This window comes from Taeniopygia guttata, chromosome 6 (genome assembly GCF_048771995.1).
Source record: "Taeniopygia guttata chromosome 6, bTaeGut7.mat, whole genome shotgun sequence".
Taxonomy (NCBI): Eukaryota; Metazoa; Chordata; class Aves; order Passeriformes; family Estrildidae; genus Taeniopygia; species Taeniopygia guttata.
The window spans coordinates 19297666-19324414 of NC_133031.1; the positions used below are offsets into that span (position 1 = coordinate 19297666).

Consider the following 26749-nt stretch of genomic DNA (forward strand, 5'->3'; position numbering starts at 1 on the left):
CTACTGCCTTTCTAATCTCAAGAGAATTCTGCCCTACAAGTCATTTGAGTCTGACCTTGCTCACGCAGATGTTGCTTCCCAAACTGCTGCAGCCTGTGCAGACAAAATCAGGCAAACAACATAGCTAATAAGCTGAGCAGTGATGTACAATTATGTTTGCCCAATTTGGCAGTGTCTCTGTTCTTGTGCAATAGTGCTTAATGGATCCAAAACTTCCCAGTCTGCACATCTTATGACCAAAATCAAACCAGCTCCACTGCTTTAGAAATGCTGCTGTTTCTTGTGAAATAACCACTGTGGTGTCTGCAACACAGCACCCTGCAGAGATGCCTGAGTTCACCAAGGATAAGGCAGAAAATGAGCAAGTTTTGGAGGGAGTAGACACACGCCTCTACCTACTAAAATACACACTAGTGCACTGGCACCCTGATGTGACTGTGTCCAGAATCCAAGTACATATCCAGGTGTGGTAACATGCTGCATCATGCACAGAAATTTGCTTTCTCACAGTTGCCTAGAGGTTGCATTATTTGAGTGTTATTTACTTTTTTAACCATAAAAAACTTACATTGCCACATATGATACATTTGATGCATGCAAACAAGCATCTTCCTGTGGGCATCATAAAGGGCAATCTCCACAGAGCCTTCTGCCACCTGAACTGAAAGTGAACCCCAGACTCACAGTGAGGAACAGTTTTTACAAATTCTGCTGGAGACAAAGACAAGACCACACACAGAAAAGAGACAGAACTGTGGACCACAACTTATAAGCCCTCAAGCCTTTGCTTCTTTAGCCAAGAAAAGACATAAGTAACAGCTCTTGCAGCTTCTTTTAATTTCTGTCCTAGAAGGTGGCACCCACATCAGACCAGATCTAATGTGCCTTTGCAACTGCAAAGGGCTAAGAAAGCACCACAATATGGATGAAACAGGTCAATCAAACATATTGCAAATGATCCAGTTCCATGACTAGCACAGACCTGTAGTTTTTGTCAGCCCTTTCCCTTGTCTGCAAACCAAAGAGAAGAACATGGTAAGAAGGTTCTGGCAAAGTATTCATAGCTTTATTTCCCCCCTATTCTAGGATAATATCATAGCCTGCCTTCTCACAGTGCCTTTCCTCTAAGAAATACAAAGAACATTGCACTGATCAATGTCTCATCCACCAAAATCTTTGGGAAAGAGAGTATACTGTTCTGATATATTAAATGGAAAACACAGACAAAGGGAGCGACTCCATACAGCTTATTAGTGAGTGAACAGCAAAGCTGGGAAAGGAACCCAGATTTCCTCCTCTTGCATATCTTGCCAATTATGCTACACAAGAGCTTTGCTCTGAAGAAAGAAGCACCATGCTACAAGAATGACTTTTTTTTAAGCAGCAGCCTGTGATAACAGCACCCCATTCACAGCTTCAGGAAAATTCAGGGAAAGGTTCCCAAGGACTTCATTAATTTAAATCAAGTCTGAAGAGATGAGGGGAAAAAACTCTACTATATTGATTCTTGGTAACAGCCTCTCAGGAGGCAGATTAGAAGGATCACTGACCTCTCCCTCATCTTTTGAGAGCAGCTGTCCACAAGAAAGAAAGTCTTCATATTTGGCAAAGGGGATGACAGGCTCTGGCAGCTCTCGAAGGTAAAGCTTCAGGAGGGACGCCACAGTGTGAACATCTGTGTTGCTGCAACAGAGAAGAGGGAAGGAAATTTAGAAACTCACACTACCTCAAAGCTTGATGCCTTTTGTTGGGGGTGTATCAAGGTCCCTCTTAGGGACAAAGTAGGCACATGGAAGAAAGCTCTTCTGCCAGTCATGGGTACTAGGCAGGAAGGTCTGCCTGGGAACAAGGGATACCTCCATTCTGTCAAGATAGAAATGCACCTCAGTCAAAGGGATATGCCCATGATACTGCTTAAGGTAGGGTGACATTGTGGTTCCTCTGCTAGTGTGGACCAGGAATGTGAGGAATAGCCCAGGCAAGTGCACAGTGATCACACAGCATTGACAACAGATTCATCACTGTCCCATGAAACAACCTCTGAGTCTTTCACTGATCCTTCCTGATACTCTCCCCTGCCAGCACACATGTACAGCTGCTGGGCTGGGCTCCCACATGCCCTGGTCGATCATTCAAAAAAAATGGAAGAAGCTGTATTTCCTCCAGGTCCTCTATTGCCCTTTGGTATGGCTGCCTGACTTGTGGTATCTGGAATTTCCTAGCCCGTCTATTATGACAGGATATCAGCTTTTATTTTCTCTCCCAGTCCAGGAGCTTCTTTTTCCTCTTCTTTCTCCTTTGCTTTAAAATTGGGGTCGAAGAGTCAGATTCTATGATGAACCCTTTCCAGCTACCCAGCTTCTGGTGTATGGAAGTATCTCTCCCTCATTCTGATTTTCCTGTGGTACAAGACTGTTAATCATTGCAGATGACCTCCTCAAAGGTTTTGACTGTTGGAAGTCTGAACAGATACAGCCAGACTTTCAGTGGCATGAAAGTGCAACAGGAGCAGACTGCTATAGGTGCTTCCAAAACAGCAACACCTGCCCTTTCATAAGAACATTGGAAAAGAAAGTCTTTTAAAAATAAGTATTTTAAGTGTCAGTCATCACAAAGGTTTGATCCATCTTGGGGCAGGGGGGGCTATAAACACCTGGGATACCACTGTAGTTACAAAAGATGTCTAAAAGCGCTGACTGCAGCTGGGAAATAAGAAAGAATATTCCTTTCACTGCACCTGATTTAGAAAGAAGCATAAGGGTTTCACACTTCTGCTGCCAAGGTATCCCAGGTAATACAGAGATAAATTATAGTTACACAAAGAGAAAATTACGGCTGCTAGGATGAAAAACATTTCATTTAGCCAGAGCGGAACTCCCTCTCCCTTAGTGCTCTCTGTGACTACAGATGTGTAAGACAGACTGTATGGGGTCATGGTGAAAAGAGCAAAAGGCAAAAAATGGGATACCCTCAATGTTCCACTGCTTAGGTACTCCAGGCTTGCTTCCTTTGATTCTGCACTGAACCTTCAGTTGCTGCATTACACACTGACTACCCAAAAGGCAGGCAGTCCTTCCTGGAGGTCCTTAGTGACTCTCTTAAAGGGGAGACTTACACTGATCTATTTAGCCAGTGCAAATGTCTGTGGAAATAAAGGTTCTTACTGCACCTGAGGTGGGCCAGGCACTGGAAGAGGTTGCCTAGAGGAGCTGTGGATATCCCATCCCTGGAAGTGTTCAAAGCCAGGTTGAATGGGCTCTGAGGATCCTGGTCTAGTAGAAGGTATCCCTGCCCACGGCAAGGGGCTTGAAGGAGATGAACTTTAGGATCCCTTCCAATCCAAACCATTGTACAATTGTATTTTGCTTTAAAAATGCTGGTTGGAGGCTTGGTTTATCTACATAACAAATAAGTTAGATAAGGCTAAAGTAAAACTTGAAATTGAAACTTTCATTCCTAATTACTTCCTTCTGTAGATACTCCTGTTCCACAGTGTAATCACTGAATTAAGATAATTCTAATTATGGACTAGAATGCAGACATTCAGTTAAAAATACAAAGGTTTTGTTTAAGAAAATATTAACTGAGACAATTTGATGATTTCAAACTTATTTTTTCATGAAAATCTTTCTAAATGTTTGACACTTCCATTTAGGGAGCAAATACTGTTTGTGGTTAGGAATCAAAGAAAGGAGGATGGGTGGTCTGGGAAGCTGAGGGAAGGGAAGAATTAGAAGAATGTTACAAATAAACTCTGAAGATATACTTCCTAAGATGAGACCAAACACTGTTTCTGCCCACGCAGGAGATAGTGCTAGCTCTTCCTGCAGTGGTAAGCAGGGAAGGGATTGGCAATGTCGAGACTGGCTGCAGGTCAAGGGAAAGCAATCTGCCAAGGTTAATATACTGGAAATACACCAAATGCCACCGGCATCACCTGGAAAATCTGGGCTGGTGAGTACCAACAAGAAATGGTGCCAGGCATCCAAGATCTGATCTCATTTATGGACCCATGGTAGAGATCAGACCCAACAATTTACACAATGCCCTTGGATCCCCTGAAGTTCAAGTTCTCTGTTATGGTTAAGCCCTATTTCACAAAGGGCTATTAAGCTTTGCACAGTGCTGACCTTCACTTCAGGCAGGATGTACGTATGACAGAGTGGATGAAATGTTAGTTACAGGGTAAGGACAGCTTTTGGCTGGAAGGCCTTGACAGCAATCATAGCATTCATCTTTCTGCTCATCTGACTGCCTGAGGGCCCATGTTTTTCCTTGGCTGCCCTTGGATGGAGCACTCAGAGACAGGGCTGACACTCCTTCCATGGGAATCAACATTGAGGTGAGCATCTACAAAACAGCTGCTGGCATAATGGCCAGGCAGAACACGTCAGATGGTGGTGACTATTCTGAAACCTGGTGACAAAGGAAGAGTCAAGATACTGCTCCAGGCAGATCTGCTGGGAGGGTGCAAGCTCTGAAAGCAGTACATCACCTAGTTCACCTCTGTCACACCCATTTCTGTGGTGGGATCCCACCAGCTGCTCAGTTTACTGCACCCAAATCTAGCAATGCTTTTCATTCAACATGTGCTTAAGCTGAAACACTGGAGGAGCCCCACACTGACCAGTGAGCTCTGTTCCACCACAGAGCTGAAAAAAGGTCTCCACACCCACCACCATGCAGGAGAAAGCTCCATCAGGGCTTTTAACAGAGAGAATGATGGTGTGGAAGGAACATGTAAGCTAGGATTGCCACTGCATGGACATTCCTGGCAGATTTTACGTGTCACATATACACCAGCCTGAATTTGGTGATGTCAACTCACCTGTCAAAAAGGGGTTTCTCTCCACAATCAAAAGAATCCTGCAGATCTTTGACAAGGTTGGCTTGTCCAGGCATCCGAAAGAGCCCCTCCTCTGTAAGCCCTCGCTCCCGAATAAAATCCACGCACTGTTCCACCAGCAGCGGGGCCAAGCGCTGCCCATACTTCCGCTCGTACTGTACGGTGTCCTCCAGGCGCTGCCCAAAGATCCCTGACAGCAGAGAGCAAGAGAGACATCTGGGGGTCAGCTTAAACTCTTCCCGAGCTGTTGCTTGGGGCACACAAGGAGGGGAGCTCTCACATGGAGGGGGCAGCCTTTGTGAAGGTCCAGATTCTAACAGACTCTGAAGAATAAAGCTATTTTAAAAAACAAGAATTACATGATGAATATTTTTTTTTCCTACTTAACTGTGCTTCAAACTCCTCTTCCCTAAGCTGTTTTTTTAATCTCATACACAAGGAAGGTGGGCTTAAGGTTATGTATATGATTATCCACAGCTGTGATGGATTTAGATTAAGTAATTATATTCTCATTGCATCTTCCATCCCAAGAAGACCAAAACAAAGGCTACATTGACTTTATGGGATACAAGTCCTTGCTGCATGCACCCACTGCTTAGGCTGTCACACAGCTGCCCTACACTAGTTTACAGCTGGCCAGCCCAACAGGCAGCAACCCCACTAGGGGGGAATGCTAACACAGCAGAGTACAGTTGTCAACATTAAAATGGGATAGTGTGAGAATCTTCCACCATCCTGGAAGACTCTTTCTATATCTCTTCCTTTAATTAAACTTGCTGAATAAAAATAAAAAATGAAAAAAAAACCAACAGTAAAAATCATGCAAAATCCATTGCCCTTCCTACTAAAAACTGCGTGCTGTACTTCTTTTATCTTGAAAATACCAGAAGCACCATATTGTATAAAACCGTACTGGCCTAGGTTAATTCTTTAGTCAGATCTACTGCATACATATAACATTAAGTATGAAGCACTGTCTGTTTCTTTGGGGAGTGTGGAGCTCCTGGCTAATACCAGCTGCTGAATGCCACTTTTCTGCCATCAGACCATTCAGCAACACAGAAGGGGCTCAGGCTGTATGAGCCAGAGATCTTAGTTCAATCCCTGCCACTAGGAGACTACTCCATCTAAAAGGACTGCCACTGAGTTGAGTTCTGAAACTCTCATTCTGGCACTATACAATGTTTGGTGGAGTGAGGGAAGATAGTATCCAAGTTAATGTATTGGCAATAAACATTCAGTAAGTGAGGGAATCCCAGAATCTACTCTCAGAATTTCACATAAAACCAGACCAGAGCAGGTAGGAAATTCTATTCAGGGATTTCTCAAATCTACAAGAAGTTTTCTATAGATATCAAGGATCTTTAGATCATTCATTCAGCATTCAGTTAAACTTTCAGGTCTGAAAAAAAAAGTAGCATGCAATATTGGAGTAACACTGTTTCATACCCAATAGCCAGAAGCAGTGTTTTAACACTTGCACATATGTGCTCACACCAGGACAGGGAATTTGGTCATTTCTGAAGTCTCTACTTACCTTCCCCCACTAGTGACTATGTCTTGATTTATTTTTTTTTTTTAACGTTACATTCATGAGAGGCTGGTAACTCCTCGGAGGACATTCCCTAACCACTGATCACTGTTCTTCATAGGAGACACCATACCTGCTTTCTATATTCAGTCCAAGCCTGCAGAATCCTCAGTGAAACAAACCTCTCATTATCAGTTTCAACTCATTGAATGAAAGTTTCAAGAAGAATCCTGAGCTCCAATTTCCTTTCCCTGCCTGTTTGTTATACATCAGAAGACAGAAACTTTCCTTACACCACAGCCTACACAACTGCATTACAGTATCAAAGCTGGAGAGCCATGAAAAGTCTCAAAGGAAATTCCCTCATCCTGGCAGGAGAGCATGCCCTGGAGCATGGGAGTGACTTATCTTTATCAGTGTATATACTTGGCTTATTGCAGAGTAAAGGTTTTACTAGTTCTTATTTCTAATCTCTTTGAGTTTTCACAGAGTTGGGTAGCTCTGAAGTCAGTTTCTAGGATAGGGAATCTCTTTTTGCTTTTGCCCGGATTGCTTTATAATCACATCATGTAATCTCTGCTGTCATGATGGGGCATACCTATTTCCTTAAAATGATACATTTTGTCCACTTTTCTAGATGCAAGACTTATAAATTCAGGGAGATCGGGACGTGGCACGTGTCAGGGCAATTGCAGCCCTTTTTTCTCAAATCCCTACTTGCTGAATCTGTTTCCTAACGGGTCTGTCTAGAGAAAACTCTGGAAAAGAGGTAAATGCTCTTCATTCCCCAGACATAAAGCTCATATACAATGTTCTTCTATAAGCTCATGTTCTGATGTTCTACACTTAGCTCAGATCAAGGACAAAGGCAGTGTCAGATACAGACACATAAGCAAGAGCACGCAGAACAAGTGTATGCATAATCTCCACTGAAGAGAATTTACTTTTCCCCAGCCTTGACTGGTCTGTGATAGCAACATCTCTAACATATTTCAGGCCACATCAGTCCTTGCTTTCATTATCAGCTTGGATCACAACAGCAATAGCTTTTCTGTAGGTGCAATCTACAGTGAGTGACTTCTGGAGACGAGGACTACAGTCAAATAGAGACCACCAACACAGAGATTAAGGAATGTGATGCTAAGGCAACAGAGATGTAAGGGTGATCTCCTTTGAGACTCAGATGGAGCAGCAGATGGACCCTTCAGTATCACCATCATTGTGGGTGTCTCCTGCACAGCCAGATGCTGGGGATCCCATCTTTCCTCCTTACACATTAAGGTCAGTTACATTTTTCTCCTTGATGAAAGCAACAATCTTTGGAAGAAATAAAAGCATTGAAATAGTCTTCACCTCCCTTATTTGAAAGACCATTTCAAATAAGTAACAAGAAAAACCAGGCATGAAACAAACATGATGGAGGAAAATTATCTACCTATCACAGGATGGGTGAACAGAGCTGACACAAGCATGGGTTTCTTCTTGTGTGACAGTGTCTGCTGAAGGGCTGTGCTAATGAGATCACACAGTCTGCATAGGCCATTTTTGGTGGGAAAAGGACTCATGCCATTGCTGGGGTGAAAGACTTCTTGCAGCCCAGCTCTCTCAGCTGCCTCCCACCCAGGTTTGGCAGTCCCACTCTGACCCAACTCCAGTTGCAGATCTATGCCCTTCATTCTCCCTTGAAATTCAACCCTAATTCTCCAGGAAAGCATTAGAAAGGATCACCAAACATTGCTCAGACAAAATATTTCACCCAAGATAAGTCTTTTGATAACTGTGACTTTCCCTTTGTTACATTTTTCAGTTATGAAAACACTGCAGCTCTGTGCTTTTTCTCTCTATCCTACTTTTTTTTTTTTGCAGAGCCATAGAGCCAGGCCACCAGAGATGCTGCTCAGAAGAAAGCGTGCACCCAGGCTGAGTCTTTTGGCAGCAAGAGCATTACGGTTGGTGTTAAGAGAGAAAAAGCATAAGAGCTGCAGTTAGTGGCACTTAAAAGTTGGCCTTGGAGAAATTGTTCATCTGTGCAGTGGCTGCAGAACTTGTCCATGGCTTAGAAAAGTAGTGTTAAGGTTCATAGAAAGAGCAATCTAAGAACCATTTATGGAGTGGGGATGGAAAGATACTGTCAAAGGGAAGTCTGAGATGCCCATATTTCCAGGCTTGCAATATGGGCATCTGCTTGATGAAGTTTGGGAGAATTATCACTTGGACCCTCTCAGTCACACTGGCAACAGACTTAGCAGATATGCCTACTTCAGTCTCCCAGCACCATACAGGGCAAACTGAGGAGCTGGTGTTGTCTGGCTCTGTATCATTCATCTCATTTCTATCAGGTCTCAGAACTTGTAAAATGATGTAGTCAAATGTGCCTGAAACTCCCAGTATATGACAACATCTCCAGTTTGGACAGGGACTGCCCTGCCTCGCAAGGAGAAGCAATGTGGGGCCAGTCACACACAGCCTCATCTGCCGGCTCCTCAAGGCACAGGCCTGTTTTTAATCACTGGGCCCTGCAGCTCAGACTGAACTTGGCAGTGCTTCACTCCACTTGATGATCCTGCTGGAAGACATTAAAGTCTTTTTCTTCATTCTAAAGAAGGGGAGCCAGTGCCATCCAGTCACACTCCAGACAGTGTTAAGCTGGAAATAAAGCCAAAAATTTACTAGCAACCTAAGGGTTAACTTTCCTTGTCATACCCTTATCTATAGCTAGGCCCTTTTGTTTGATTTCAAAGCAGAAAAAAAACTCCAGCATGCCTGGAACCACATCCTTAATCTCAGAAAGATTCAAGAGATACTAAAAAAATGAGCTAGCAGAGCTACAGAATTTCTTTCCTCTACTCCAACAAGCCGCCTCTGTTCTTTAAAGATTTAGGTGACTCTTTGTGGAAAAAGCAAGCCAGGAATGATGTACTGACTAAGACACAGACAGGCTCTCTGTCCTGGCCTGAACAGCTCACCCACCAGCTCCAGGCGTACAAAGCCTATACATTCAGCTACGCTGTCCGGACATGCAGTGGGCAGGAAAATATATGCTACATCTCTGCTACATTTTTCCTCATCACAGGCTCTGAGCTCAACCAAAATAAACTAAAGACAGAGATAAAGTCAGTTTTTGAGTAGATTTTCTTCATATGGAGGACTAAGGACTCTGCATCTGCTTAAAGTGTGAAAAGTCCAGGCACACCTACGTCAGCTGTATGTACAGCTTATTCCACACTCATTAAAAGATGTGTGGGAAGATAATCAGGCTTACACCTGGATGCTGCTCTACAACAGCACATACACCCGCGCACGCATGTGGTGCCTCACAGACAGGCAGTTTATGGATATAAAGATTGTGTACGTGCTCACCTGCACAGGTAAGTGCCTGCTTTTACCTTCCCACTTTCATACTTAAGTTCCCATTTATCTGTCCCTCTCACACATTAAAGCACTGGGAAAAAATCACGGGCAGACATTCAGAAATGCGTATGTTTCCACAGCACAAAACACACACAAATCTTTAACGTTTCCCCTCCCCTAGCCCACCCAAGCACAGACATGTGAATTACTGCAGCAGCAACAGAAAAAGGAGTTTCATGGTAGGAGCCATATGTACCTAAAAAACGACAGTCCTGAACAACTAAACAATCCAACCAGCAAAAGAATGCAAGCACAGGGGGGAAAGAAAGAAAGCAAAAGACAATTCTGAATCAAGAAAAGTTGACAACATAACTTGTCCAGAGTCACACAAATGGGTCTGTGACACAACTTGGTGTCTTCTGACCCCATTCCCAGAGAGAGCAGTGTCCATATACCAGAAGCTGGTTGCTCTCATCCACATACTTCCATTTAAATATTCTATGTATATGAAAGAGAAACACCTCTCCCCAGAACTATCTTCACATGCTAGCTTGGTACGCAGTAGTATTTTTGGCCATAGACTGTGTCCTTGCCTCCCCTTCCCCCTTTGTAAAGTCAGCTCCTATTTTAGATTCTCAGCCTCTGTCTAGGCTACACTTAAATATCTGCTTTTGCTCTAGCAAAAGAAAACCATAACAAATCTAAACCGTGGAAAATCATCCCATACCTCTCGTTCTTGTGCAGCACTCCGCTACATGACAGGCGCTGAGCTTCAAGCAGAAACCAGGCAGTGTCAGACAGCAGGAGCGGCAGAGAAAGAAAGTCCTGACTTCAGGCATCAGACACATTCTGAGTCCCAGCACTGGCAGCTTTCCATTCACCCAGCGCTACAGAGCACAGAGCAGCCGATCTGCCCTGGGAGATAATCTCGGCAGCACATCTGGTCTTAGCTCCACAACTCGGCATTAATTATGACTTGTGCAGAAAGCATTTGAAATATCCAATGAGATGCAGAGCTCCCGGCTCGCTCCGCACAGCGAAGGAGAGAGGAGAAAGACAGGCAGGTAGGGTCTTGCCCACCCTCGAAGCAGCCGCCAATGTAAACAGCAGCTAAGTATGGGTCACAAGTTTTAACAAAGGCATCCCCCATCGGCTCTGTAATATATTCATGCTCTAATTGCTTGTCAGATCTATTCTAGATAGCTGGAAAAGCTGAGCAACAGTTTCTGTCTGCATGCCACACTTTGGATCCTTCCTGATACAGGCAATATTACTGTGCTGCAGGCAAACTGGTGCCCTGGTCTGGCCTCCCATCTGCTTTCAAAGCAACAGAAGCAGAAATCTGGTTTTGGAGGGGAGCATTTCCCCACAGTAGCCTCAGCATGCTCTGAGAGTACCTCCACAGCTCTGGGACATGCTGGAAAGTGTAACAAAGCTTAGGAAAAGTTACACTCCTTTACCTGTGCAGGTTTTTTGGTGCTTACTGCCTCTCCCTTATCTCTTTACAGAGAAGTTGCCTGAATTAATAGCTCAGCTGAATAACTAGTAGAGGACGGGACTACAACTCCCTCCCTGTGAACCAATACCCAGGCACTTTACTTGCAGGAAAACATTCACTCCCTCCCAGCTCTTGCTCTCAGGGTAAGAAGCCTGTCATTAACAAAAACGCTTACCATGCAATGCCCTGTGTAGTTCTACAGAGGTCAGGCCTCCACTCCATTCACAAAATGCACTCATGTGACTGCAGATCTGCAGCATTCACCACGCAAACCCCTTGCACCAGGCTTCTGAGCAATTTTATCACTATTAGCTAAGTTTTCTTCCTCTGCAGGGAAAAAAAAAAAAAACAAACCCAACAACAAAGCCCTGTCTGCAGCTGCTCATCTGCTTCTGCTGTTAAAACATCTGTGGTCACTATACATTCCTTGATCTGTGCAGGTTTATTGAGCTGCACTGTGGCTCCATTTGAACACCCATGTCCAAGATACTGACACAGCAGACAAGCTGTGAGATTCTAGTCAGTGAGACAGTGTTGTCTCGCAACAAACTTTTCTATATTCTCTGTTTTGACCAAAAGCTCCTGAAGAAAAAATGTGCTTCTCACCATAAGCAAAGGCAGTACCAGGACTTAAAGCTTCAGTTCTTGAACATGGTGTGATTCTTAGAGCTGTCATGTGCAAGACTAGAAGCTGGGACTTTGATGATCCCGGTGAGTCCTTTCCAACTCAAAATATTCTATGACTGGCAAGATAGTAAGGTTTTCCTTAGCTATTTAAGGTATACCCTGAGTAGCATGGTACTGCAGAGCTTGACACCAGAAGGTCAGTCAATACACTAGTCAGTTTCTAAAGCATACTAAAGAATATTTAGAGAATGATGGAAATCCTTAAACTAAAGGTACAAATGAGGTCCTCAGTATTCTTCACCCTTTTATTATCCTCTCTTCGCTTGTGGTGAACACAGCAGGCAGCAGGTTAGGGAGAGCCTGCCCACAATGCTAACTGGTGAGCAGGACAAATCCACTTCTAAATGGCTGAGATGCCACCAGAATTTCTGGCAATATTTCCTGGAATGGAATAGCACCTCAAATTGTGCCACATCTGCTAATAACATTATGGATCCTAGGACTGGGTGTTTGGGATGGGAGCACAGGAGATAGCAAATGCAGACTTTTGTTCTCACATTCACTTCCCCATTTCTGTTTTCCATCTCTCAAAACACAGGAACAAGGAGGTATCCACTGAAATAGAAAGTCATGCTGTTTGACATGGATATTGTTATACCCGAAGTATAATTAATCTGTGAAATTCACAGCCTCTCTGTGGCCAAGGATACAGCATGACTAAAGCATGATCAGGCTTCAGCAGAACTTACAATGCTATGAGATGATGAAGCTGACGCAAATTCTTCCCCAAAGAGCAAAGACAGTTCCCTGGTGAGAGAAAAAATCTGGACACATATTCGCTCACATAAGCATCAGAACTAAAGCAGAAAATGGCAGCTGCTTTGGTGTTGTTCCCTGCACAAGGTAACTCTGCAGCTATAAGTGTCCTGTGACAGCAACACTGTGCTGCACACTCCACAAGTAGCACTTGTTTTCTTATATGAAGTTCTCAATCAATTTAAAACCACGGTGTTAAACTTCATTACTTAGATTACAGAATATGATGAGACTGGAATAAAAATCACTACATATCAATACATACACACACACAATTTTTCTTCTGTGTTTTGAATTTGCATGTCACACTTGGATCCTGCTTTCTCTGTTAACCACATTTGTCAAAAATGAAATCCAAGGTTCACACATAATCACTGGACTGTAGGGGCTGCAGGCTCCAGAAGTATACGTGATACTGCAATTGTAGCAATATAACCCAAAGAATTTGCCACGTTGTGTATATCATCAAAACTTCCACCTGGAGATCTCCCTATACACATGTGCCAAGGAGAGAATGGGTAATGGAGACTGAACTCCCTCTTCCCCCATTGCTATGAAGTTGTTTAACTGTAGAAAAGTTTAGCAGCTCTCATTTTCGAAAAAACAACTTAGGTTTGTAAAACTGTTCAGACATTACATCTCTGATGAACTTGCAGCTGAGGAGCTGGAGGCATTTTCTTTCCCAGTATCATTGCAGGGAGAGAGCCCTAGCACTGCTCTCCTGAACTGGCACTGCTGCAGTTATTCTGTTGCAGGTACCAGAACAGAAGAAAGCATCCTGCTTTTACACATCACTGCAAGTCTTAAGATTGGCTGGAAAGCTCACTACAGCTCACACAACCCTTGGAAATCCAGGTATGTTTCAGGCTTGGCATCTAACTCAGGTGAAATTCAATCTTCAGTCTGGTTGCAACAGACAGGAATGGTGAACCTGCATGAACTCAGAGTATTTCTCCTCATCTCTGACTGTGAGCAAACTTCTTGGCTTGCACAGCTCTAGCAAGTGCCCATGGGGTGTGTGTATTTTTAGATGCTGGCTTAGAGGATTAGCTAATATACAGGTACACTCAAGCAGATCTGAGGGAGCTCAAATCTAGGAAATTGCTCTATTTGTACAGAAAAGGCCTAGTATCAAGTTGGAGCCATAGCTGAAGTTCACTATTTTATAATAAGGTTGAACCTTGTCCAGACTAATTTTTTAACCCAGGCCAGGTAAACCTGGGCACTTGAACATCTTTTATCTGCTGAAAGCTGGCAGTGAACTGGTTAGAGGTGATCAGTCACAGAGCTGAACCCAGTGGGAAAAACTTCAGCACTAATGTCTTCTGTACAAAAATTTTCCCATTTCCTCCCTCTCCAAACACTTTTGTCAGATCCTTCCCTGACCAAAATTATGTCCCCACACCCCTCACCAGCTCTGTGCTGGGGTCTCAACCCTTACTGGTGAAATTAAATCTTTTGAGGGTAAACAGGTTTCTGTTTACTGACTGATAAAACAGTTAACTCTGGGTTAAAGATTTGCAAATAGCTGTGCTCACCTTTCTACCACAGTAGATTCTTCTTAACCTGTGTGATGTGTCTCCCCATCTCTCTAAAATATGCCAGTAAAAGAACTGACCAAGCAGCACTGTAAATTATCCAGTGATGGACTGACCAGTTTATATTCCAAACTGAAATTGTAACTGTGCTCACAGAGAGAAGATGATAAACAGACCTAAACATCACTTAACCACAGCATTCTGAATCCAGAGCCAACCCCATGTGTTTATTGCTCTATTTCTCGCTAAATAAAGGCAAGAGCATTTAGAGAACAAAACATCAAGAGCAGCAAAAAATGCCTTTTAGCAATCACTGATCTGGACCAACATGCCCTGTTCAACTTATTTCTCCCCACATCCTAGGATCATATTTTATAGAATTTTTTACTTATTGACTCTTGCATATGTCTCTCTATGTTTAAAAGACAGCTTCCATATGACGGTCTGAAGCTATGTCTGTAGAAAGCACTCGATCAGCAGGTCACCTCATTCAAGTGGTGCTGCTGGTTGATGCCCCCACTGCACAGAAAAGCTTTACAAAACTCTGGGTGTTGGTAAGTTCAAAAGTTATGACACAGTGTAATTGTTGCCACCAGTGTCTTATCACTAGAGATGGGTTCAAATGAAAGGATCACAGAGTCTGAAACCTCTAGTATGGAATAAAATTATTCACCTGCATTTCTGGTCATCCTGGAACTGTGGAACCTCTAGTATGGGATAAAATTATTCACCTGGATTTCTGATCATCCAGAGACTCTGACCCAGATTCACAGCCGACATTTAGCACATTAGGCACTTTTATCCTAAGCCAGACAAACTTATGTCCTGAAGCTTTTCCATATCCCAAAGTTGATAACCTAAGCACAGTCATTCATTGAGATGCAGACAGGATGAACACTGAGCACATGGATGTTTGTCCAAATCAAACTTCATCGTAAAAACCTCAGTGAATCTCTAAACTTCAATTAAATTTTAAAACTCACTAACAAGTCAACTGTATATGGTTTCATTTAGTTGCATCCTCAAACTCAATCAAAGATGAAAATCTGTTACCTAATTCCCATATATTTATCTTTATCCTCCACTGTCTAGCTAAAATCCTCAACAACTTACAGATTCACCACCCAAGCAATAAGGTCATTGTCTAAGCTCCATCAACAGCTCAACCTGACAAGCTGTGCTTGGGAAAGGGGCAGCATTTAGCTCCTATTTATAAAATAGGTAAATTACTTCTGTAAATTAGCAAGCCTTTACAGAACACTCCTAGAAATAAAAAAGAGCTGAATGTTCCCTCCTCTAACCTGCAACTGCGAAGAAGGGGAAATTGCAAGTTCAGTTACATGATTATGAATTAGAAGAAAAAATGAGCAATGGTGGATGAAAGAAGGGTAGCATTAGAAAGAAAATAGGAAAAGAGAGACAGGGTGAATTTATTTCTTCTTAACTCCTAAATGGTTAAAATTGCAACTTGCAAGGAGATGGCTACCATTCCCTTTCATTCAGTAAGCACATATTCTCATAACAATTATCAAAGGACTAATACACAGAAATTAAAATACTTGCCTGCAAGCTGAGAAACTCCACAGGAACACGTTTGTCCCATCAATACACTGCCAGGACATGCAGTGAGAACCACCAGTGTTTTAAAGACTGTCAGATCTCAAATGCCAAACATGAATCTACTGATAACAGGAATAGTCTCACTGAGAAACCACCAGTGTGGTGCCTGACCAGTGGTACTGGTCAGACTTTGTGCTACAGGCAGTAGCCACCAACAATATAACAAATGCACAGCCCCTGTCGACTCTCCATGGCACATAGTAGCTGAAGAGAAGAGGAAAGCAAACACAAGCCCCATCACATTTTATCTAAAGCTGAACTGATCTTTGTAAAATGAGCATATTAACCTAGTGACTATGTCCAGAAATCTTTCTTTGACTGCACAGGTAGACTTATGTCTATGATCACATCTAATTTTATTTTTAATCCATTCATTCCTTTTATTTCTGCATCTTGTAACAATGAGTATCACAGTTCAGTTGTGCACTGCATGAAACACAATTTTTTCTTGCTGTAAACCTCATGACTGTACAACTGTTCAAATTATCCTTAGATGTGTCATTTTATCCATCAGACCTTCCTGCAATCTTCTCTTTTCTCTGACTGTTTTCAAAATAATTTTTTTTTTTAATGAAAGGGTTTAATATAGATTTTTCATCTTAATTGCTTATACAACCTCTGGACCATTTTGGGGCATAGCTTGTATTAAAAATTTTACCCTGTGCTCAAATAACCTTTCCTAGCATGTTTCATTCGAATGAAAACATTACCCATATGGTGTTTCATTTTATCAAATCAGCATCTCTCAACCAAAAGAAATTCCACCAAGCAATCCCATTAAAAGCTTTACCTTGCTCACCTGCAAGTATAACAGAGTGTCTGTAGTTTTTCCTCTGTCTGCTGTGTGGTTGAACAGAGGCACTGAGAAGCTGCCTGCCATTCCCCAGCTCAGGGTCCCTGCTTTTTGGTGCCCCTGACTGTCCAAAGTAACAGATAAAGGACTAGAAACTCATTCACCTGATGCCAAACTGCATCATCCTTCAAAGCCACCAGAACAAAGCTGGATAATGACAGATGGGGATAGCATTGCAGTGCAGAACACATGCTGCTGCAAGCAGTAGTGGGGGACTTTCCTCCGAGGAGCTCTGATAAAGCACTCCAAGAAGACCCATCTCTGCTCTGGGATGACCAAACTACTGCAAAGTCCCCACTCAGAGCCCAGCCCAGGCTAAGCACTAGCACTGAGCATCACTGAGAGCCTTGAGACAGCAGCTTTAGAGATGAAATACACACAAGGAGCAGGGGAGCAGGACCGGACTTCTGAAGGAAAGATCTTTAAAAGTCACTAAGGAACACCTTGACATGCTTTAGTTTTGGTTCTAATTTTAGACCCTTCAATCAAATATTTCTACACATTATACACCAACCTTGGTAAGAATGACTCTGACCCTTCTCTTCTTCAGGCTAAACAACCCAAGCCTCCTCAGGTTCTCTTAGCATTTTCTTGTACAATCCTTTAATAATTTTAGTGGCCTTTCACTTGACTCACTCCAGTAATCCCATGGCTTTCTTGTCCCAGGCAGACCAGAACTGGACAAAGAACAAAAGACGTTGAATTACTAGTGCTGAGGTGAGGGCTCATGTCCCTGAACCTGCTGGCAGTGCTCTAAAGCAGCCCAGGAATTTGCCGGCCTCAAGGGTGCATTGCTGGCTCATGTTCAACTTGTTGAAGAGCATCCCCATTCTTCTCTGCAAAGATGCTTTCCAGTCAGTCAGCTCCCCATATGTGCTATTGCCTATGTGCATCATTTGCATTACTCTCTGTTGAACTTCATCAGGTTCCTGTTCACTCCTTTCCTCAGCCTGTTGGGACCCCTCAAAATGATGACACAATTATCTGATGTACCAATCAGTCCTCCCAATATCATCTGCAAGCTTGCTGAGGGTGTATTGCCCCATTATCCAGATCATTCACAAAGCTGCTAAACAGTCCTGGCCCCAGCACTGCCCTTCACATCCCTTGCCAGATTCAACTCCAGATTGCTTTAGCCTTCCTAAGTCCACTACTGCATGCTCAGAAATTGCTCTGTACTCCTCCTTTTAGGTCACCTGTCCCTGCTTCCACTTCTATGCTTCCTTTTTAGCTAATGAGCTCTGTCACAAGCAGCTTGTTCAACCATGCAAACCTCTGGCACCTTTGCTCGGTTTCCTGCACAAGGGAGAGGACTGTTCTTGAGATGGAAGGAAGTAATCCTCAAAAATCCATGAGATCTCCTGGTTTCCTCTTCTCTTCAGGGTCATACCCCATGGCATTCTTCCATTGTTCCAAACATACCCCTATAGTCAAGGCCCATGGGTGTAATTTTCTATGTGCCTTGCAGAAGAATGATGCCATCAGAGTGGTTCTTTTAGAGATAGTCATTGTCACCTCAGGCAAGTGATCTGATTGCTCAATATTTCAGATCCCTCTTTAACAAAAAATGAGGACAATTGTCTTTCCCTATCTCACGGTTGTAATATGATGGTCATAGAGCAGTAATAGAAGCCCCAGATATATCTGACAGAGTTCCATGAGAAAAAAGGTTTAGTGATTAAAAACTGATTAAGATCTCTTAATCAGGTCTCAGAAACAGATCTTAAAACATTCTCTGTTGTGAGAAGTTCTGGCAGCAAGATCCACTCCCAGCTTAGTTACTTTATCTTAGTTTCCATATCTACAGGAGTACCATTTGTGACACTTTTGCCTGGGAGCAAGGCTAACCCAGCACCTCCTCACATCTGAGCTGACTTAGGCATCCCCTAGTCCTGGGCAGATACCTGACCTCATAACCCCCATCATCTTTCTCTTCCTCTTCCCCTGGCTGGGCCTTTCCCCCAGCATTAGACAACAGCAAGAGCAAACACTGATAAGCTGCATCAGGCGCCAGCTATCTCCCTGCTGAGATAACAGCAGGTATCAAGCACAACAAACACCCAGTGCCACTCCCCACACACCTGGGGGAGCCTGCCCAAGGGAAGCACACCCTGACACCTCCTGAAGGGGCTCTGCCTGACCCAGTTAAGAATCCTACTTGAGGCTGTCACTCCATGGGACCCCGCAAACAAGGGAGTAGAAACCACCTCTCTGTCTTCAGACTAGGCAAATACAGAAGCCAATTCCCTCCTCCTCTTCATTACCTATTCAGTGGTATTTTAGCATCTTAAATTCACTGACATGTCTTTAGGTTTATGTTGCTCTTACTGGAAAATTCCCATCTTACAGGTAGAAAATTAAAACTCAAGACTCCCAAAACTTAATGTCGTACCCTAGCTCCTAAATAGTTTGGCATCCTGGTGGATATGCATCTAATATCAATATATGACCCTTCAAACAATCATGTTTGCTCTCATGAAGATGTTATCTCAAAGATATTTACTTCTCTAAAGCAGGATCCCTAATTAGCCCGATGCAGGGTTAATAATCCATTACCCATTAGGACATTGAGCCAGGAATTAAATTACACCTCAGACACCTCATCTTTCAGCTCTCCCCTTATACAAGACACAATTTCACAGGGCCCTGGTTCCCCAAAAAAACCCCATTCTCTGCACTGTTTGCTGGCAGAAGACTAAACATTCACACATCATGGTTTATCTATATAGGAAAGGTGTCTGGAATTAATGACATTAGAACAGTTTCCTCAGTAGACATTTCTTCAGATTCCACCAGTTTTACAGTGACTATTCCTCCTGAATAGAAAAACTTCATGAAGCTCTGGCAACACAACTACTTTGTCACAGGGTAAAGCTCTTCATGTTTGCCTAAGGGGAAACACATCTCTTCCAACTGCTTCACCTCCCCTCGATCACAAGTAACTGATGAAAGCCTGGGATGAAGAGGAGGAGAAATTAGGCTAAAGTAATGGAGAAAGAAAGGGGCTGGGACATGTATTTCTGGCAGAGAAGCAAGGAGCTGCTCATGGCAAGACAGAATATGTAAACAGAAGAAAACAAATACAAACATAAATCAAATTTAACACAGAATGATTCAGTCCCCATGCTGTGCTGGTTGTGTACTGAGCTGTGAGAGAATTATGCCACCTGGCATTCAGCTCAGGCACCAAGAATCTTAGGTTTTGTATGTCATGGCCAGAAATTCAGTCCTAGACAACTCTGATAAACAGCTGCTGTAAGACAGAAACGAGGAAGTCACATGAAAAGGAACTTCTTTGCAGTGGCTGTGCCATTCCCAGACTAAAAGTACAGCCCCACCACACTTGTACAGACCAAGACTTCCTCTCTCCCCCAGCCACATCAAAAATTTCAATACAGCTTGCTCCCAAGCAAGAGCAAGGTCACTCTCACCCAAGCCTATGGCCACAAACCCTTTGATTTAGCACTGTGGCACTGCTACATGCACTTCACATTAATGAGCAGTCACTGAACAACACAAATGTAGGACACAGAGGGACCCTCCAGATAAGCTTTTAGTGATGTAAGCTTGGAGCAAAATTTGTTACAGAGATATGAAGGATCATAGAAAACAGTTTCAATCAACCTCTGTCAGAATGTGCAAAACTCACTTTTATCAAGTTACTGTGACAAACTTCTTTCTTAATGACAATCAAAATGTATGGAGTACTCTCAAATCTCTGCTCTAAATGAGATGTACTAGACTCGAGAATTCAGGAGCTTGAAACTCAAGGAAACTTGTTAGAGGTTATTTTCCCTATAAACAAGATAGCTCTTCTTCAAAAGACTTAGGAACTCTACAATTTTATTTTAAGGCCACATTTAAAGCATATTTCAAAGAACACATTCCATACAGACTTTTAAACCTGTGTTTTCTATGAGTAATTTGTGAACCTCAGCTGCTTTGGGGAGTTTTCTGTTTTATTTTAAGAAGCCTTTGCTGTTAACCTTTAAGCACAGTTCATATGCCCTCATCAACATAAGAAGGTACCCTCAAACTTTTTTTGTTTATGTTTCTTCAGTACATCAGCAAAGATTAAAGTGTGGTTAAGCCACTCCTTTTATCTTGTCATAATTCATATCAACCTTCTCTAGGGCTGGATATTTGCATATTAATAATAAAGCCTGCTTTTTAACTCCTCCCTTTAGCTTAATATATTAAAAAGTGTTGATAGATAGACTTGGCTCTCAAATTAGTGGTGGTGGCAAAGCAGAGTTCAAATTATTCCATTAAAACAGAGACAGCTATGTTTATTGTCCTCCCACATTTGAGTTAAGCTGGAATTTTACTCAGAGAAATTGTCCTACTCTGATTATGATGGAGAAGGTATAAGTTTGATCATTTCCCCAGACTGGCTAAAAAACATTTGCGGAAAATGGTTTCAATATCTTTACTGTTTCCCAGTTATTGGCATTCCTATACATTCTTTTTGAAGTGTAAAGAAACTGAGGATGCAGCTCCATGGCTTCTTTAAGCCAATTTATGTGTGGGTTGCAGGCAGAATGAAGAAGCCTGCCCCTCTCCACATCCTCATGTCTCCTCATTGGAGTTACTGGTGTAGCAGCTGCATGGATAGCAGGGCCAAGGAATCAATCCACCTACAAACCAACCAACCCTCCCCACCTTTTATTTCCTGCCAGCTCGTTTCCTACTGCACAACTCAGCAGCATCAGCAGAAGGGAGCGTGGTGGAGCACACGGCTGCCAGGGGGTAGAAGACCCCTCCTGACAGTAGCTGGCAATTGACCAGCTCAGAGAAGTGGCCACAACATAAGAAACTGCTCTTGCAGCTTGGACTACAGAGCAGGCATAGTCAAGCTAGATTTAGCTAACGCATTTGAGTGTTAGGGCTGAGAGTTCAGGCTAGACTGACTGCCCAGCATGTACCCATGTCCTTGGCCTGTTTTTATCTACAGACAGAAAAATTGATACACAACTGCAATTCTTTCCAACTCTGCAAACTCGAGTGCTTCACTTCTACGGTGCTTAAGCCAGCTCTCACCAACAGCCAAAGCAGCCTTTACTGACTTTGATCAGTGAACCACATCAAGTCTGCAGGATGTGAAAACAGCAACAAACAGAAGCTCCTGTATTCCCCCTGCGCTATCTCCCTGCTCTAATCACCTCTGTGCTGCCTTGCTTCCACATTCTCATTATTTCATGTTTTTTGGTGCCTCATAAATCTCCAGTTCCTGGAATCAATGTAAGAGTATCTTCCTCATTTAAAGAAAAGACCAAAATATTATTTGACTGCTTTGCAGAGAAATTCAGAGGTAAAGAAAATTAGCCAGTAAATCAGGACAATACTAGTCCCATAAAGAAACAAACAAAATAACCCAGGAAACCCATCACTGCCTTTGTGCTATTCTCAGGTTTATGTTTTTACAATATTAGGATTTTTAATTATTTATTATTTTAATACTTAAAGATATTTGTTTTGAAACTACTTCAAGAGATGGACAAAACATAAGCAAAACATGAAGCCAAATTTGCAGTGCTGACAATATCATTCCCTAAAGATAGCTATTGCTAGAGAGTGCACCATTTGTCATGATTGTCTTCTTTCTCCTCAGAGTATTGAATGTACACTGCAAAGTTATAAAATACACACCATGACATCAACTACAAATGGCTACAGAAATACCAGCTCTGAGATTCTGAGACTTCTGATGGAAGATCTGTACTGACCTGAGTCTAAAAGACCCTTCACTATGGACTGGAATTCAAAAGGGAAGCAAAAGAAACACATACTCATGTTTGAGGAGAATTTCTGGTAGTACAGTTTTCTACTAGCAAAGAGGGCTTTTTCTGCCCACATCAAAACAGCATCATATGTACCCTCAGATCAGACACAAGCTAATTTTTGTACCTAAACCTTCTCTGCTAAGTGAAAGAAGGACCTTGGTAAGAATTGCATCAGTAGAGATAGTATCTCTTCCAGACAAACCAAGTGCTGCTACCTAGAGAACCCAAATTTCAACAGCCACTTGAAACAAAACAAAACAAAAAACAACACCCAAAAAAAAAATTTAAAAAAAAACCTCAAAAAACCCCAAACCCAGGAAAAAATTTACTAACAAAGACTGGGTCTTAGTACATCAAGGTCACTTTTTTTCCCCCTTAGATCCAGGAAAACTAGTAACTTCATTTCAGCAAGAGTAATTGTATTACCTAATCCTTATCTGGCACTTTTTTATCTGTACCTCTCACACGAGGCTGACAGCACTGTCTGCATATGCTGTTTGCATGCACTCCATCAGTAGTACCCAAGTTACTGCAAAGCACAGCATCCAGTACCAGGCCAGCAGCTGCTGTCACCAACACCAAACCCAGAAGAAAACATCTGTGACTCCTTGTTCTATGCAGAACGAGAAAAACAACTCCTATCTAATCTACTGATTTGAGAATTCAAAGACTGTGGTATAATATCGATAATGAAAGTCTGGATGTTTTGTTTATTTTAACTACAGGGATTAACTACAGCTCTATTACCCTACAGGTGTTCACTCAGCCTGACCCTCTTCTTCCTCAGGCTATACCCCCATTGAAGCCTTTGCCTTCTCAACTGAGCCCTACATTAACTTAATTAAATTTTTGCTGCCTCTGGCTGTATGGATGGTCAAGATGGGCATCTGACCTTATGGAAGAAAACTGAGATAACAGGACAAAATCCTTCATTCCCATAAGGTCCACTGAATATTTTGCTGTAAATAATTGAATACTAGCAATAGTAGTATGTATGTTACTACCACCCATTTCTGAGTGAGACAGTTAGACACTGTGGATGTGTACTCCTTTTTCATTCCTGTCCATCCCCTACCAAAAAAAAAAAAAATCAACCCCATCCCTTGCTTCAAAACACTTCAGACAATAATGAGCTTATCTAGACATCTCAATGATTTTACAGTGTTACACATATCCTAGTATCACAAGAATATGTTTTACCTTGAGGCAAATGTTTTAATTTATGTGCATGTGAGCTATTTGCAATACCTCCACCAAATGGAGCCCATATAACTCGTCGGATGGCTTTCACCCAATCTTCCATTTCATTCTGGGAATTAGCCATGAGCAGGAAAGCCTCATGATTGACAGGCATCTTTTCCCGGTCCCCTGCACCACCTGAAAGACAGAATACAAATCTTTTAGCATCCAGTTTAAAAGAGAGCAACCAAAGTTTAACACCACCAAAAATCTCATTCAAACTAATTAAATTACTATTTTAATGGAGCAGTTTTACAGACAATTCCTGCAGATGTGCTGCAGCACCCACAGAGCACAGGTTGATAGAAGATCAAAGCAGAAGTGCAAAATATGTATTTCCAGTGTGGGAAACCTGGAGATGTTGTATCTGCTGTCTCAGCAATAAGAGAAGCGAAAGCAGAGGCCCTAAGATGCTATCGGAAACATAAGTAATTAATTCCACATACCTGTGCTGAGGTATTGAGAGATTTTTGCCCAAAAGAGGGACCAAGTGAAGTGTAAGACATTTTAAAATGCTTCAGATGTAGAAGTCACAAGATCATCCACTTTCCCCAAGTCTCTGGGATATTCATAGTCTCAACACAAGAGAAAGAGACCCATTCTGATTTTGGATCCAATTCAGAAGAAAGTTAAGACCTGACATGATTCTGACTCTTCCACTTGATGTAAAAATTTTAGGAGCTATTAATGTTGGTGTGCAGAATAGCACTGACCAGAATACCAAATTCACTCAAGTTGTCACAAAAAAGCTGTCCCTTGTGGATACTTCAATAATCAAAACATTTTGACCCTGCTTTTCCTGTTTCATCTTTAGGTCAGCACTCACTCCAACAATTTAAATCTTCCCCTCACCCTTCATTTTATGTTCCAGAGCTGGATACAACCTAGTGAGTGCCATGTAAACACATAAAAGCTTTATTAGAACAGCCTCCGTATGAAAAGGCTACTGATCCTGTCCAATTCGGCAGCTGCATCCCCAGCGGCCCGGAGCTTCTCCATCACCATGGAAACTGCCTTTGGCTTAGCTACGGAGATAACATCTGAGCTGTGTGTCACTGTCATTTCCACGCTTACATGGCTTTCAGCACCTACTGGCAAGCTAAAGCTGCTAGCCTGTGCTGAGCAGCTGAGATTGCCTGCCCGGGGAATTCAGAGATAAGACCAGAATGATGCTATGCTGTGGTTTCTGCAGAGCTGATTTAGCATGCACAGAACATGTGCTTCTTAAATCCTTGCTAATCTAGGGAAAGAAGCAAGCTGGGAGCTGCCTGCAAGCCAAGGAAGTACTTTTTCTTGCTATTAATTGTTTTCTTGCCTTGACGCACTCATGGAACATTTATTGATTTGCAAAGCAGAAATGGTAAACTGAGATGCATTGGGAAATATTTTGTGGTTCTCTGAGAAGCAATTCACTAAACTGGGAAACTAAGGCAGTCTTTCAGTAAAGAGGAGAAACAGCAGCCACCAGGGACTAGCTGTGCAGCTTACAAAACAAAAGCCATGACAGCTCTTCCCTGCATGCACCCAAATCCTGTTGGACAGTCTCCCATTTTTTAATTTACTGAATTATTCATACTCCTTAAGGTATATAAAAAGAAGAGCTCTCTAGCTCAAGGCTAGGGTGCAGGCATCCCGACAGATCAATGTCCCATCATCTTCCACTGCAAGGATGACATACTTCATCCTCTGCACAGGAAACTGCAGTCTGCAAAATTCCTGTCACTGCCTAAATCTGTTTTACCAACATACTCAGCCTCATGGTGAAAGCAAAGGTCATGAACTCTAACTCTTGCACCTTACCCAGCTTATCTACTTACACACCCTTTTTCACAATCAAATGTTTCATAGGAGATACGATTGAAAGAGCCCTTAATGCACATCAGAAATAGGTTTCAGGATGTGGCATTTGGCAGACTGGTGGCCTGAGCTCAAGCTAGGCCATCATTCTTCAAAGGAACGAAACAGCCTCAAAAAACCATTTACTGTATGGGTCCCACCACCAGCAAATAACTGAGTTTGATCAATATTAAAATACATCCTGTTCTCAAGTTTAAAGGGATCAACTGAGATCTTGCCCACCCAAGCCATAAAGGGCAAGAAGAGACCAGAAGCTTGTCTCAGAATTAAGTACAAACTGTAAATTCAGTGGAATTAGTTGCACTAATCCATACCAAGATTGCCATAAGAAGCACAATAAGCAGAGGATGATGACTTACTGGACAAAACTGGCAACAGCATCTTCCCAAGGAGTCACTGTACCAGAGGGACCTGACTACAAGTCCCCTTCCCTTAAGCTGCTACTTTGGATCAGACAGCTGCTTTCTAAACCCTTATGGACAGCTTTCGTGCAATCATTTAGGGAAAAAAAAAAAACCCAAAAAACCAACCAAACAAAAAAACCCAAAAAAACATTTATACTTCTATTTGAGTCTGCAAAAAGCAAAAACTGGATGGGAAAAAAAGATTTCTGTACACACAGAAAAAAGATTTCTGTAGATTCTGCCAAAGACTACATATAGTTCCTTCATGTTTAGCTTTCCCCACTGAAACTTGAAATAGGAGCAAGGCCATGACCCTACAATCTGCCTGTGGGAGAGTCAGTAGTGACTAGACATGTAAGTACAAGCAAATGAAAACAACTCCACACACGAAGGCGAGCTTAGAAATAAGAATGCATTTCAGAATTGCTTATGTTAGCATGATGTGACTGTCCAGTGGCAGAGCATGGAGACCCACCTGTAAACATTTTTCTTTTTAGTAACATTTTACTCATATTTTTTTGTACATTTGGCTGGTTCCTTCCACTGCAGCCTTGAAGCACCAAGCAGAAAAATTAGATGTTACTAAAAGGCAGAGTTCAGACATATCTCTTTCTACATTGTTGTGACATTCAACAGCTCTTCAGTCTTGGTAGTCATAAGAATGAGAAACAGCCAATTCAAACACCTAGATCTTCTTTAAAAAAAACCCAAACACCCAACAACCTCCACAAACAAATAAACAAACAGCCCAAGGAAACACTGTCACAAGAAACTTCTTTGAAGTCT

The 26749-nt window shown here is 42.4% G+C and overlaps 1 protein-coding gene across 8 annotated transcripts in view; it reads right to left on the reverse strand.

Annotated features, from left to right (window-relative positions):
• The window catches only part of ARHGAP22 (Rho GTPase activating protein 22), a 125479-nt gene that overhangs the window by 17354 nt on the left and 81376 nt on the right, over nucleotides 1–26749 (reverse strand). For 5 of the 8 annotated variants that reach the window (XR_003961097.4, XM_030276014.4, XM_072931073.1 and 2 more), the window contains 3 exons: nucleotides 23664–23840; nucleotides 4829–5036; nucleotides 1551–1683 (listed from right to left, as the gene is read on the reverse strand). Coding sequence is in view for 7 of the 8 variants with exons in the window: in XM_030276014.4 (XP_030131874.1) it covers nucleotides 1551–1683; nucleotides 4829–5036; nucleotides 23664–23840 (518 nt within the window). In the remaining variant the exon portion in view is untranslated. Of the gene's footprint in view, nucleotides 1–1550; nucleotides 1684–4828; nucleotides 5037–10455; nucleotides 11466–23663; nucleotides 23841–26749 lie in introns of those variants that run through there. The other 3 variants (XM_012574596.5, XM_072931074.1, XM_030276016.4) reach the window with 2 other exon arrangements.